The 15,724-nt window shown below is 38.0% G+C and overlaps 1 protein-coding gene across 1 annotated transcript; it reads right to left on the minus strand.

Annotated features, from left to right (window-relative positions):
- Window positions 1-1,927: 1,927 nt before the first annotated feature.
- LOC140238275 (uncharacterized) lies at window positions 1,928-15,176 on the minus strand. The gene is made up of 9 exons (XM_072318211.1): window positions 15,064-15,176; window positions 13,921-14,021; window positions 12,882-13,071; window positions 11,838-11,911; window positions 10,888-11,119; window positions 10,283-10,326; window positions 8,255-8,396; window positions 3,705-3,757; window positions 1,928-2,826 (listed from the first exon to the last, which is right to left on the minus strand). The coding sequence occupies exons 1-9, from the start codon at window positions 15,174-15,176 to the stop codon at window positions 1,928-1,930; spliced, it is 1,848 nt and encodes a 615-aa protein (XP_072174312.1).
- Window positions 15,177-15,724: the final 548 nt, after the last annotated feature.

The raw sequence follows: 15,724 nt of genomic DNA on the forward strand, positions 1-15,724 counted from the left end.
TGTTGCTTTACATTCCATTTGAATGTTTGAATAAACAAAATTAATGTACGAAATATAATACCTCCTGTCAAGGAGCACACTTTAATCATTGTACTTGAATGTTCAGGTAAACACATGTACAGATATTCACATATACCAATATACATTTTATATATATATATATATATGTATATATATATATATACGTACATACATACGCGCAACATAATATCTCTTGTCAAGGAGTACACTTGAATCATTCTATTTGATTATTCAGGTAAAATACAAGTACAGGTATTCACGCATACCAATAAACATTATAATGATAATTATTATACTCTTGACGAAGGAAGATCACGTACGTGGCCAAGCCAACAGATATATATATATATATATATATATATATATATATATATATATATATATATATATATATATACAGACACGCAACATAATACATCCTGTCAAGGAGAACACTTAAATCATTATATTTGAATGTTCAAGTAAACAAGTATACAAAGCATGATATTTCCATGCAATAAGATGGAATTTCTTGTACACACACACACACATATATACACACACACACACACACACACACATACACAAACATATATCATATGCACATGTCAAAAGTTCGATCGCAAAACGTTCCAATTTTAAACGTTTTAAAGTAGGTCCATCATCAGACAGAGCACAATAAAACCTTTCCAGTGACACCTCACCTATTACAACACCATAACAATTTATATTCTATATTCATATCATATTCGTATTGTTGCAGAGCAAGGAATATTCTTGAAGTTATGTTTGATATTACCTTATTGTTTTCTTTGTTCTTTTTGCAGCTTTGATCGCAGACATCTCAAATTAACACGAACGGAGTTAAGTTGTTTTACGATCAAACTCTTCACATGTACTTTACGTGTACATTTTATAACCACTAATAACAAGGAGTATAGTCATTAACATGTAGGTGAGAATCATACTTTCATTCACCCCAGCAGGGAGAACTTCATTGACGACAATTCGGCCAGTTTGGAGTTCCACTTTACGCATGAGCAGAAAAAAAGGGTCATTCGTACAAACACTGGCATGTTGGTTTTTACATTCATTGGGATAAGCATCTGTGCTGTAATGATTATTCATGTAATCCTTAAAAATGCTGCTTGCCAGAACATCCAACTGACAGCACAAGTGGTATTTGACGATATCAATAGAAAGAGATTGTTAAATACAATCAATGTAAAATAATGAAATGGATGCTTTCCCAAATGTTAATTAACGGATCATTCTGGTCATCTGGTCTACGCAAGTTCATTCTTTGTTAAACAGAATTGATGAATCCCATGTATTGTCACGTAAAGCTTTAATGCATTATGTCGTTGTGAAAACGAGTGAGGTGCTCCTAACCCACTGAGAAAAAAAAAAAAGAAAGGTCATTCGTACCAATGTGCCCATGCCCCATAACTAACCCCGGACTGGCTTATAATACCTACACCTCTCAAAACTCAACTGTCCTTTAAGAAACAACAACAACAAACAAACAAAACAAAAACAAACAAACAAACAAACAAACAAAATCATGGCTCAAAGAAAATCGCTTTTGTCAGTTGACCTAAAATTTTAGCTTTACAAATACATATACTGTTGTTGCTACTACCTAGTGAAGTTCATTTTGAAATCTGTGTTCATATGGTATTTTTTTTTTATAGTTTTAGAAACTATCACAAAAGCATTAATACATCGCTTTATTCAGCATTAATTCAATTATTCCTCTCTCTCCTTTCCCCTCCCCCCTCTGTTATTTTCTCTGTTACATGCTACTGAAACGTAAAATGAAATTCCCTTTTACCATGTTTACCAAGGAAGAATATATAGTGTCTTTCTCTCTCCCTCTCCCTCTCTCTCTCTCGCCCTTTCTCCCTCCCTCTCTCTCTGATTTTGATTATAAACTACCATAGACCTCTTCGCTACTGGGTGGCATATCAACCGGCTCAATTGCGTCTAAAGGTGGCGCTGTTCTGTCCTGAGGTTCAGTTGGTTGGAGTTGGCCGTACTCTTCGCCTGAGTGTAAATCTGCCACTCCAGGGAATTTAGCTTGAGAATGATTCAATGTCTCGTAAGATGTGTTTGGGGCAAGATGGCCGTACTGCTCGTCATCCGGTTTGTTAGTATCGCCACCCTTCTCACGCTCCGATCTATTTTGGCTACGATCGAGCTTTCCATACTCGACCTGATCGTCGAGTACGACGTTACCAACTCTTTCCCCTGCTCCCTCGGTATTTGTTTCGATTCCCATGTCGGACACAGCTTCTGGCGTTCTCACTCCCTCCCCCTCGAATTCCAAATATTCAGGTGTCTCTGTGCCCTTAGAGGGTGTAGCGTTCTGCTTCATCGATTCCGATGCCGATGGTTCAAGTTCATAGTACAAGAGGCCGTCTCCGGGATCCACCTTATTCTGCTCAGATTGGTCCTCTTCCAGCGATGGACCCTTTCCCTGGTACCAAAGGTATCCCGAGGTGTCCTCCCGTGCGTTCGTCAGCGGCCCGTCCTCCTCTTGTCGCTTCACGCTGCTGGAGCTGGGAACACCGGCGTACACATGCCGGTCGTTGTCGGAGTCGATTTGGTAGGGATTCTCTGTCTCGGGAGAGCTCGTGCTTCGTTTAATGGGCATGTCTTTCGATGTGCAGACAAGAGAGGGGAAGGAGGAGGGGGGGGGGGGAGGAGAGGGGCAGGGGAGAAGATGAAGAGAGATATAGAGAGCGTTTAACTCATTGCAAGTTTGATATATGGCAAATTTGCACTTGACATTACTTTGACTTCCTGTGCCATTCTCACTACGTCCTATGGTAAAAAAGATATATCGTTATAATGAAACTGAAGATTATTGTTATCAATACCGTTTCTATAGCCAAGCTGCTATCATCCTTAATGTTTCCATCGTTACGCTTTGTCCACTGGATTCTGAAACCATTGTATCGTAATTTGTAGGGGCTAGAAGCTTCGAAGCCAAATATCAGGTTGATGAGTCTTGTTCTGTATTACGTAACTAATTGCGAAAATATTTACACATACTACTAGTAACTGATTAAAGGTCCTGCGAAACTCAAACATTGTGGAAACTAAAGAGAAAAGATAGACATATAGTTAAGTACGACAAGAGGAACTACATTCTGTTAACGAAACAGGTCAATTAAGATTTTTCTCCCGACAAAATTCCGTGTGTTGACTCTTTCTCTTGCCTTGAATCACTAGAGGTTTCCTTTTATTCAATAGTGGAGGGAATATAAAGCCTCAAAGTTCTGCTCACACCCCCCCCCCCCCAAAAAAAATGCATTCTTGAATACTTTAGCAAGGTATGACTTGCCATCCAGGAGTGGTTCGGCAATCGTCTCACCTAAAATACACGTTTCAGGGGCGGATCCAGGAATTCTGTAAAGGGGAGGCGCCATTTCAAAATTAAAGGGGGGGGGGTAGGGCGCACTCCCCCATTTCTTTTTATTTCTTTTGCTTTAACAAACAAACAAAAAAAGATAAGGGGAGAATGCCCGGTGCGCCCCCCCCCCCGATCCACCACTGCTTTTAATTGTTTTTGTTAGCAAATGTTAAAGGAAAGACAATGAGGATGTGTTTTGCCATTTTGTTAACCCACATGCCTTTGCGTTTTTTGTTGAAACGGTAAAATCTAAATTTGGCTAAGTGTAAGGACAAAGTTCCATTACCTGACATTGATCTCGATGATTTCAATGGAAGACAGTCCGGTAACCTTTGCATCCTGGGAAACGATAACATGAATTGTGAAGGATTTTGTCTGACAAATGAGTTCTTCAGAGATGCAGTCATGTCGCCATTTGTGATGATTCTCAGTGAAATATTCTACAACGAAAATCTGAAAATAGTGAAGGAATGATGTTTTTGTTTTGTTTGTTTTTTATTGTTCCATATTCCACATTTCAAGAAATACATAAAACATAAACATCACAATACAAAAGCCTGGATGAATTGTCAAGTACAGCTTATAAGACAATAAAACATGTGAAATATGAGGAATCTACATAGAAGCATTGCTTGTAGGGTGTAGATTCCCAGATGCGGATGTGAGATTATTTCTTACTTGGTATATGTAATTAAAGGAATGACAATTTGTGAATTGGAGAAATATAATCGCCAAAAAGTAAAAAGAAAAAGAAAAAAACAAAGAAAACAATGTCCGCGGCACAAGACTTCTTGAGAGTTGCGTGATCACCCGAGCGAGGTACAAGTTAGATGCAGTGTACAATAGCAGAGATACCAAATGTGTACAAAGGAAGTTCAAGAGATAATACAGAAATCACGAGCGAGGCACATGTTACATAATCGATAATGTCAGTAATGTGAAGCATGATCAGAGAATGTCGAGGAGGATGGAAGAATAGCTATAGATATGAATTCAGAAAAACTAGTTTAAGTTTATGCTTAAATGAATAGAGAGACTGGGATTGGATTATTTCTCTATCCAACTCATTCCAAAATTTAGGTCCTGTAGTGGTTATTGTTTTTAAAGCAGATACGGTCCGTACAGGAGAAAGATGAAAAGAATCTTTTTGTCTAGTAGGGTAAGAATGAACTTCAGTATTTTTGACGAACATCGAAGAAAACACATCAGGGAGACCACCTGAGTTTAACTGATACATAAATGACCCGATATTGAAATGATATAAATCCTGGATTTTAAGTGTTCTACTGGAAAAGAATAAGACATTAGTGTGTTCCAAAAATGTGGCGAAGTTAATTATCCGTATAGCTCTTTTCTGTATCAGTAATAAAGAATTGAGTCTAGTTGTACAGCAGTTTCCCCATGCCAGGATTCCATAACCTATATAAGGCAAAAATAGAGTAGAATACAATGAATGGAGAACATGTTTAGGAAAATACTGTTTTAACTTATACATAACACCTACATTTTTGGATAGTAATTTACGCAATGAATCAACATGAACTCTCCATGTCAACTTACAATCAATATAAAGACCAAGGAATTTTATATATTCCACCTGGTTCAATTCCACGTCGTTAACAACCAACTTACCCGGTAAAATATTGATTATATTGCTAAAAACCATAAATTTTGTCTTGGTCAAATTCAATGACAATTTATTAGCCTTAATCCACTTAGATACTGATTTTAATTCAGTATTAATGGTATTCAGTAAAACATGAGGGTTTCGATTTGAATAAAAAATGCTGGTGTCATCGGCAAAAAGTAGAAAATAGAGCAGAGAGGACGAACTGCGAAAGTCATTCATATAAAGAATAAACAATAAAGGACCTAAAAGGGATCCTTGCGGTATCCCACAAGTTATAGGCTGTGAGCTGGACACATGGCCATTCAAACTAACAAATTGAGTTCTTCCAGTAAGGTAACTTCTAAACCACTCCAAGGCCCTTCCACGAATCCCATAGTGATGTAATTTGTACAATAATATTTCATGGTTGATTGTGTCAAAGGCCTTGGAGTAGTCAAGAAAGATACCTACTGTGTGACACTTGGCATCGATCGCTTTGATAATTTTCTCTAGCATGAGTAAAATAGCATGAATTGTGGAATGCTTTTTACGAAATCCAAATTGATTATCATCTATTACATTACAGTCGTTTAAGAATCGGAATACACGTGTGTACACAATCTTTTCAAGTAATTTAGAAAAAGAAGTTAATAACGATATTGGTCGATAATTTCCCAGTTCGTCCTCTCGGCCCTTTTTATATATCGGGATAACTTTAGTGATTTTCATCCTAGTAGGCACTACACCGTTCAGTAATGACAAATTAAATATATGGGCGAGGGGTACAACAATCTCATGTACAACATATTTCAGGAGATAATTAGAAATTCCATCATAACCAGTACTTTTTTTGGCTTTAAGATTATTTACAATGTCAACAATTTCGGATTCTAATACAGGCATAAAAAACAAAGATTGATTATTGCGATGACTTAAATACGTAGAAAACGGTATGTCCGTTTCCGGAATAACATCAGCTAAATTAGATCCAACCTTCACAAAATATGAGTTAAACGCTTCAGAGATTTCATTATCATCTCTTAACTCGATGTCATTTAAACAAATCTTATGGATATCCGATTTATTTCGTTTCTTTTGAAGAACATCATTAATGACTTTCCACGTGGATTTAATGTCCTTCTCATGGAGAAGAAACAGTGAAGAAAAATATTTCTTTTTTGCCTCACGCAACACAGAAGTAAGAACATTACGATAACTAGTATATTTGCTTTTAGCAGCATCAGTTTTGTGAGACTTGAATATATAAAAAAGCTTATTTTTCCTATTGATAGACCTCAACAAAGATTTCGATATCCAGGGGGATCGTGGTATCTTTTTATAATTTGATCTAGATTGTGATCTTATTGGAAAATAAAAATAGAAAAGAGGAGCGATCAGATCAACAAACTTATCATATGCATCATTAGGCTCATTCGCATTGAGAACCACTGACCAATCAATATTTAACAGGCTTTCCTTAAATCTTATAATATTTTGTTCAGACATAACACGATCTGTAGAATTCATTTCCCAAGTTGCAGGTTTAAAACGATTTAGTATAAATGGACTGGAAGCAAACACTGGGAAATGATCAGACATATCCGAAACTATTATACCTTGATCAGTTGGATAATGAATATTAGTGAATATATTATCAATAATTGTATACGCTGAATCAAATATTCTTGTAGGTTTAGTTATACACGGCGTAAAAGCATATGAAAACATAGTGTCCACAAAATCCTGGCAGCAGGGCTTTTCGTGATACTGCAGTAAATCAAGATTGAAATCCCCCATTAAAAAACAATGTTTATTATGCAAAGACTCAGAATTCAATACGGAATTCAGTACATCAAAAAAAGCAGTATGATTACAGTTTGGTGGTCTATAAATCTCACCAATCAAAATATTCTTTCCAGCTGGTATGTCGATTTCAATAAAAATGCTTTCAAAATCTTCAGTCATATGACATAAATTCTGAATCAAATCAAAATTGAATCCTTTCTGAACATAAAGAGCCACACCCCCTCCATGTTTATTTACTCTATTATTAAACACAAGAGAATATCCATTCAAATGAACTAGGGGAAATGACACGTCAGACAGCCACGTTTCGCACAAACCTATAACAGAAAAATCCACATTGTGTGAATTCAAAAATGTCTTCAGTTGGTCAAGTTTCTTATACAAACTTCGTATATTGAAATGAAGAATAGAAAAGTTGTTCTCCATCTTGAAAAAATCACGTGTACATATGTCCTGAGGGGAAATATAGTCGGAACCTCTACCTCGCAGTAATGTATCATTCTCATCATAAGACAAGTCAAATTCTGGAGTTTGTTTGTTTAACCTTTTTATAACATGTGAATCAGAGATCTCATTATCATCACCATAATAATGCATATCCATACGACTGGTCATTAAGTCACTGCTCTCTCCATTAGTTACCATAATGGAGGAGTAAACCTTCGGATTTGAAAGACATTCAAGATAGGTGAATCAGGGAAACAGAGCTGAATAAAGTACCTCGTCAGATGAAAGAAAAACGTGTGTGTGTAATTACATAACAAATGGCGTATATGGAATAACTCGCTCGGGTGACTCACGCATACCGCTAGGGATGATTGACCTTGTATATGCACAGCACTATATGCATTACAAACTGTGTGAAAAGGGTAAATGACATAGCTGAATTCACGGACATGTTTTGACAGAAACTGAGACATTGATAGGAATGTGAACTTGAACATCGTTTCAAAAACGGCTACGAAACACAACAGTAAGTGCATACATACGTATGCATTGTACATTGAAAAAAATCTATTCCACGACATTACTGATGTACACTTGAATATAAATGTTAAGGAATATTTCTAAAACTTGTTAATAATCCAACATGATTATTGCTTATAGATTTTGATTTCTTAATGTTACCACCTGAATCTACTAACGCCTAAAGTATCTTCAGTTTTGGAGCAAAGACATAGGTGAAATCTCAAAATGACGTCAAAATTGTTACTGAACATCTTTTTCGTTTCGTTGAGGCTCTGACAAGGTTGATGACGTCATTAAAACTTTACTATTTTCTAATCATACTTCATGTAAAATTGAAACATTATAAACCTGTTTGTAAAAGTGAAAACTGTGTGAAAGCTATGCCATAGGAAACATCATAAAAGATTTCGACTGATGATTTTTTTTTTTTCGATTGAGGTGGAAATCCTCACCAATCAGGCAGCTTCCGTTTCTTTGCCATGTAGACGATGCCGACAACGATTGCGATGATGATGATAACGACGATGGGCACCACGATCCCTGCGACCTTCGCGGAATTTTTAGTTGATGTGTCAGAGACGCCAGTATCATCTTCTTCCCCCAGTCAAAGGAAAAATAGAACAATATGTCATCCACTAACATTTTTTTTTTCACAGCTTGTTTTTCCGTTAAAAAAAAAATATTGTTCTTCGTCAGTAATTTGGCAATTACAATCCATTTTTCAGTAAAGTTATGTGGGAGCGTAATGGCATAGTGGATAGGACTCCCGACTCCTGATCGGAGGACCCGAGTTCGGATCCCGCCCAGCGCTTACGTTCTTGGACAAGATGTTTTTACCCACTATGTCCCTCTCGACCCGGGTGTACTATGGGTACCTGGCAACGCTAGGGTAATAATAATAGCAGGGCCCCCTGGTACAGCAGTGGCAACACTGAAGAAGCTACCCTGGATAAATAAGACCTTTATTGTTATTATCAAAGAGTCGTCGTTACTAGGCTTTAAGAAGACTGCAATTCAGTCAGTCCGCAGCACCCGATAATTCGCTCGTATTTATTCAACTCGTATGCAAGCCCGCTCTAGGCTTGCATACGTAATGAGCTGCGTAAGGGGATTTTGTCCTTGGGCTTTCGGCAACAAAAATACACCTTATGTTCACAAATGTGGCATCAAATTCAAGGAAAATATGTTAACTATCGCCACATGTTACTCAAATTATTGTAAATGAAAAATATCATAGCGTAATTTGAGCTTGAAAAATGATGAAAAAAGTAATTCGTGCAGTACACGTTCAAGACGTTCAAAAAATACCAAATTCACCTTGCGTCTCAATGAAATGCTTTATTTGGTAGTCCATCTCCGAATCTTTGTATCCATGTAAATATCTTGACAATTTGTTGCTTAATCCGGTCAGGAACCAGTAAAATATACATCGATGTCAGTGCTGATCAGCTTGAAACCGTGCAATCTCAAGAGTAAGCTCTCTCATTGGACAGCGCTTGCATTCAGCGCTTGCATTACGTTATTACGCTGCTACATAACGGTTTCATGCCACTTGGCACGGGTGTAGTTCAAGCCAAGTTCAAGTGCTGGATGCAAGCACTGTCCAATGAGAGAGCTCTCTCGCGCCACTGTACACTTTGTGTGGAGCATACTTCCGGCTTAGGAGTGAATTTTACAGACATTTCAAAACGGAAAAACTAGTATAAATCATGCTTGCGTCTCCTTGACTCCAATATATGATGAGCATCTAAGTTTCCTCTCTACGAAAAAGCCAAAATCAGAAACAACAGTTTCTTAATCCGGTCAGGAACCAAAAAAGAACTTTACACGACAAAATCTCCCGTGAAAAGCAGGTAAAATTTACGCAAATTCAACTGATTATATAGTCATGATAAGATCCGATGTTATACGCAAATTTAGTATCAAAATAAAGATCAAAGTCTGGAGAACAATTTACCGTGACTTGTAGCCATGATGAATGTATGTACAAGTCGCTACACTGTGAAAACCATAGCCCTATCAAAGTCTCGCAAAATCTCACACGACGAGACACCTTTCGAACGCAAAGATCGTCAACGAGAGTGCTGAATAAATCTTGCCGGATCGGCTCATTAGCATACGTGCTGCGGATTGACTGAATTATTTGACACGAAGGAGACAACTTTATCAGTTTATCGTATCAATTTCATGTAAATAAAAAACATTTTGGTAAAGATTTGCACATTAATGTAAGACTCGTGAGGCAATAATAAAAAATGAACTATTTCTTTTTGTTCACGCTGTTAACCCGCTCCATACTGAATTCTGAAATCCCAATAGGGTTAATACATAGATCACCGTGTTCCTGTATGAAACGGGTGAACACTAAGTGTGCACAGGGTGTAAAACTAAGATTACAATAGCCACAAGATACTCTCTTCGATAGAGCTCTGCGATCATGAAAAAAAAAAAGAATAGTATATGAATTGCACAAAAGTTACCGTGTCCGTCATAGTCCGAGTACGAATCACCGCTTCCTTGTGCCCTGAATATCAAGACAGAAATTATAATGATAGTTACATTTACATCGTTGTAGGAACCAATCGTCGATTATCGCAAATGACAGTTCATAGAAAGACTCTGTGGACAATAGATGCACACAGACTTGAATGGTCTTTTTTTAGGGTTGCTAAAACGCCAGGCATCACAGAGCAATCGGTTAAAGCAGATACTTATCATTAATACAAATCCGTAAGAGAAATATGATTTCGGGATTATAGGAAAAGTTTCGCGCATGGTATCATCTACATTTATGTCCACTGAAAAGACACAGGTGGGATGCACATGATTATGTTGGTTGTTCCACAAATTAAGAATATATATTGAAAATTTTCGATTGTTGTTTTAGATAATAACTCGGTATAACAGCAACAATCACTTTTCCAGTTAAAGACGCAGTTTGCAATGACCAGTAGTACTCTCTCATAAGAAAAGACCAACATTATGGGGCAATATGTTAAAAGAACGATCATAATGCCGTCTTGGTGGATAATATGTGAGGCTTATGAGTATTGTGGTGGAAGATAAGCAAGTTCTCATTTCTCACCCGTTGAGGGGGCATTCCCCGCACTCTCCGCAAACTGGCATCTGAGTTCCACTTGTGACGTCACATCCACAAGTCCCCCAGGGGTCACTGGTGGAAGAACGTTGCAGACACATCTTAGAGTTTGGGGTGCCGATGTCTGGCAGACACTCGCAACGATCTGCACTCTCGCAGAACACGCGGGAATCGTCCGAGCCTGAACTCGCTATCGGGTAGCAGCCATCTTCGATGGGTTCTTCGGAAAGATTTGGACAGAGAGCAAGCCATACAGTTTTCTTATGTCGTTACTATAGCACTCAATAAAGTGCTCGGTATATCTGATATTTGAGTTAAATTGATGGTTGAAATGGTTGGCTAGATACCTACCAAATTGATATCTTTCATAATACTTTGTGGATTTATATAGATAAATAGATGAATAGACAAATAGATAGATAGATAGATCGGTAGATAGATAGACGTGTGTGTGTGTGTGTGTGTTTGTGTGCATACGTGAATATACACTATGATAAACACAATTTGTATGCACACATGCGCTGTTGCTATTATGTACTATAGTATCGAAAGGATCATTGACTCCGGCTCCCTTTCTGCCAAACACAAATGACCAAACTCCCATTTTTAAGGACCACCTTCATGAAATTTTCGAATTCTTTGTTGATTAGATGGTAGCACTTAATTCCTTAAAAAATTGTGATATTTAGCACGATAAATGCCAAGGGTCTAGGGCAATTATCCCCTGGGCAATTGCCCCAGACCCTTCCCCTGATTCTCACCCTAATCCTGAATCTAATCCCAATCCCAACCCAGGCTCTAACCCTAAACCTAACCCTAATCTTTACTCTAACCTTATCGCTAACCAGAAGGCCTATTTAGCCGGGGGTAGTTGTCCTTGGGGGTAATTGCCCTGATACGAAATCAGAGAGGTAACTTTCCCTGGACTTGGTCCTTACGTGAGGGCGCTCTGAAGAGGCACATCGACTCCTCGTCTCCACGATCGTATTGACAATTTATGTGTAGCGCCCCCCTGCAATGCAGAGGAGTAAGAACATGACATTAAACGAGTTACAGTTCGTTATAAATTCCAAAGGTTCGTTAATGCTCCTGGAAAAAAAAGTTATTCGGATTAACGAACCTTGGGAATAATGAACATTGGACATGTTCGGATTAACAAACCTTATTTTATTTTCCATGTTCGATGATCATCGAACGTCTACGTATACGGTATTTGTGTGTTGTAGAATAACGAACTGTAACGAATCTTATTCAATTTTCGGATTTACTAATCTTTGGAATAACGAATATTACCCATGATATGATCTTTGTGTTTGTGTATAAGCACCATGAACTGACCTGAATGATCCTCTTGAACTCCTCCTCCACACAAGTGTACGGAGAAAATAGTATTTGTTTCCCATGTCCTTTTGAGCAAACACCACCGTTCTTTCTAAACATTTTGCATCATGTCTGTCACCAGTCACCTTCTTCAAAAGTTTTAAATGACTTGAATGCGCCATTTAAAAAAGACGGAAATGTGCAAAGAAGAGCGAATTAATGAAGTACTCGACGGAAACTCAATAAAAAACTTTAGAATGATCTAATGAGAAGTTATATGTTTCTCATTAAATTGTCTTGTAGCATTCAATAACGATAATGTGAGAATATTTGCACTGCATAAGGACAAACTGACTGTTTCTCTGCAAGTGCTAAGATCTTCATTGGTTGGCTTTTTTCTGTGATGGACCCTACTTTTAAAGATGTAAATGTACCGATTTCTTCCAAGGGACTATTCAAATCAGTTAATCCAGGTACCACAATATATCCAGCAATCACGTGGCAAGCTTCCTAGCCACCAGGAACCACCTTTGTTATGAATAATCATTCTTTAACAATGATCTCTTGACACGTTTGTAACTTGGGCTGATGTGTCAAGCTTTATGAATTTGCATTGAGTGCAATAAAGTTGAATGAAGTCGAATGTGCCGTCTGCCACTCACAGTGCTTGGCAGCTGAAGTACGGGACCATCACGTTGAAGAGACACGTGGCACTGCCTTGGTCCTGGTCGGTGATACACACATACATTCCGAAGTCCTTGTTGCCATCGTTGTCGCTGAACACGGCCACGCACACGTCGTAAAGGGTCGGAGCGCAGCTGATGCAGTCAACCGAATCGCAGGGAAAGAATCCTGAAAAAGATGGGAGGAAAAAACCGCTCCACGTTCATCGCAAGCACTGCTTTTCATATTCGCATATAAATTTAAAGCTCAATGTCCAAAGAAAGAATTAGAGGATCGATGCAACTAACAGTACAAACTCACTTCCAACACATTTTAAAAAGTTTTAGATTTGTAGACGTTTGTGTTTGTCACAAACGGTTTCCATTTAATGTGTGATATCACAGGAGTATATAAGGCGTGAAGACAATTCAATTCAAATCAATTAATTTCTATCTTTCTTCCTTAGAATATATTATAAGAAAATTACACACCATCTTAATTACATATTGATTGACTGTAAGATGTAAATTTAGGGTAAATAACGAATTGATAGTACATGCACATAGTTTTAAACCAAAGTTGTTACATTCATGTTCTGAAAAAGGACAATGGGGTTCACTAAAAAGCAGTACTAGCAACTCATGCAATAGACCCAAAACACTTAGACATTCTTAATATAATAATGTGTAGTAATTCAAACCAGGACAGTCAGGACAGAAAAAACAAGCACACACACACACACACACACACACAAATCACACACACTAAAGTACAGAAACATGGCATGACTGTAAATGTAAATGTAAATGTAAATGTAAATGTAAACGTAAATGTAAATGCCTGCAAGCAAGCTGCCTGTAAATCGACATTGTTACTTTGTAATAATTTCATCTTTTTCGGATATGGAAAATAAATGAAATCAAATGAAATTAAATCGCCACCGATTGAAGCTCTTGCAGATTTCCTTTTTATGACGCATATCATTAATTGAGATGATAACAAGGTTATTAGGTTGTGTAACTTTCACCATCCACTCACCTATACTGACCATGTTGCGATCATCGTTAGAAGTACAGTTACAGTGGCATCCTTCGAGTTGAGCGTCAGACCTAACGACGGAACCAGGAAGCGTGTACATACTTCTGAAGCAAAAAGCAAACAAGAAAAAAATGTAAATAAAAGTAAGAGATTATATTAAGCAGAGGGGTAAAGATATGAGGTCTGAGTTTTTCTTCAATTCGTTTCCCCCCTGTAAAAAGGCAGATAAAAAGCTCATACCTCATGTATTCACCCCTCATTTCAAAGTTCATCGTGTCACTGCCGGCAACCAGGGATAGCCTGGTGGTAGTTTCTCTGCCGGGAAAGCAGTAGATGACAGATTCTATTCCTGTTGGTTCCTTCTTTTTCCGACATGTTTGTTCAAATGTAGATCAGCAGTTGCGACTTACGAATGCCATTTGTGAAGGGGACAGATGAATAAAGCTCATTCCTCAAGAAAAGTTTTTTTTTTTTAATGTTTGTTTCTTTTGTGTTTGCGATGTGTGTGATAGTGTGTCTATGTGTGTAATGGGGTGGGAATATACGTAAGACTCATTTCGGGATTAGGCCACTCCAGGTTCTTGTCAAGTAGCCTGCATACTTAGTAGCAAGAGAACAATGTGTCATGATAGATTTGACACAACACGAAGGTTGTAAATATTTGAGCACCTTTAATGCATCTCGTATAAGCGTCAAAATCAAATTACAGATATTTAGAAGGGTTGATATTGTCCATCCATAATATTTATTGCCATTACATAGGAAAACCAAAATATAAGGTTTATTGTGATTTCAAATTGTATAAATCATGAAAATCGTCTGTGTGAAATAGTGACGTAGCAACCAAGGAGTCAGACCGCAAACGACCATATTCCAAGTGTATAGATTGAGGACCTGCGAATTAAAAGCTGTTACCTTTCCTCAGAAGGAAGTAACAAACAAGAGACAGAGAGATTCTTCTATTCCAAATCTGGCGGCAACGAAAACACTTTTGGTAATACATACTTTTTCACACTCTTTGTCGTCATCAGTGGAAGAAGTCATCGCAAAATAAAGCTAATCAAACTCGGGGTTGGAAGAGATTAATTTTTTAAGTGTGAGAAATCTTATGAGAAATAGATTTATTCTTCAGATTATACTCACGCGATTGTATCTGCTTCGCTCGAATCCGCGACGCAGGGATGAGGGGACATCAGCAGAACATTGAGTAGGAACAGTTTATTCCACAGACTTTTGGTAAGAGCCGTCTCCTTCATTTCTGTCGGATTTCTGTCAGCTCGCAGTCCCCGCGAAAACGGGATCAATGACGGTTTCTCGACAAGCTAGTCTCTAGACTCCGACGACGGATCAATGCCGCATTTCCACTTCTTCTCGCATTTCGTGTCTGTCGACGGTCGACGTCTGATCACGGCTTCATGAATGCTTGCGCGAATCCTGTCTGCTTATCCTGTATCTCACTGATCTTTTCTCATCCTGTTTCGATCAACAAATATTTGTTGGTTTCCGTCGCCTTGAATAAAACGTTTAAGTAATTATCACATAAATCCAATTTATGGTAGTTTGGGTGTTGCTCTCTGCTTAGTCAAAACTATTGTGTCGCGATATATTTTCGTCTTCAGTTACTGATCGCCATAGCCATTCATCGCTCCTTTGCTAGCTTTGTATTTCCTTGTCGAGTGGTTTTGATTGGTCCGTCACATTCTGTGTGACTCTTAGAAAATCTTTCCGTCGGAGCGACAGCAGCACCGACCTAGCGGACTGCCTCATGAGGAAATCATTCCACTTGTCCTTCACAATATCTCTT

The sequence above is a fragment of the Diadema setosum genome, chromosome 14, assembly GCF_964275005.1.
Source record: "Diadema setosum chromosome 14, eeDiaSeto1, whole genome shotgun sequence".
NCBI lineage: Eukaryota > Metazoa > Echinodermata > Echinoidea > Diadematoida > Diadematidae > Diadema > Diadema setosum.

What these genes read in the sequence shown, in the direction of transcription:
- LOC140238275 (XM_072318211.1), bottom strand. Translation starts at nt 15,176, where the DNA reads ATGAAGGAGACGGCTCTTACCAAAAGTCTGTGGAATAAACTGTTCCTA. An exon ending in GGGGAATGCCCCCTCAACGG is followed by an intron (nt 10,327 to 10,887) that starts GTGAGAAATGAG and finishes CTTGATATTCAG; the next exon opens with GGCACAAGGAAGCGGTGATT. An exon ending in CTCGGACTATGACGGACACG is followed by an intron (nt 8,397 to 10,282) that starts GTAACTTTTGTG and finishes GACTGGGGGAAG; the next exon opens with AAGATGATACTGGCGTCTCT.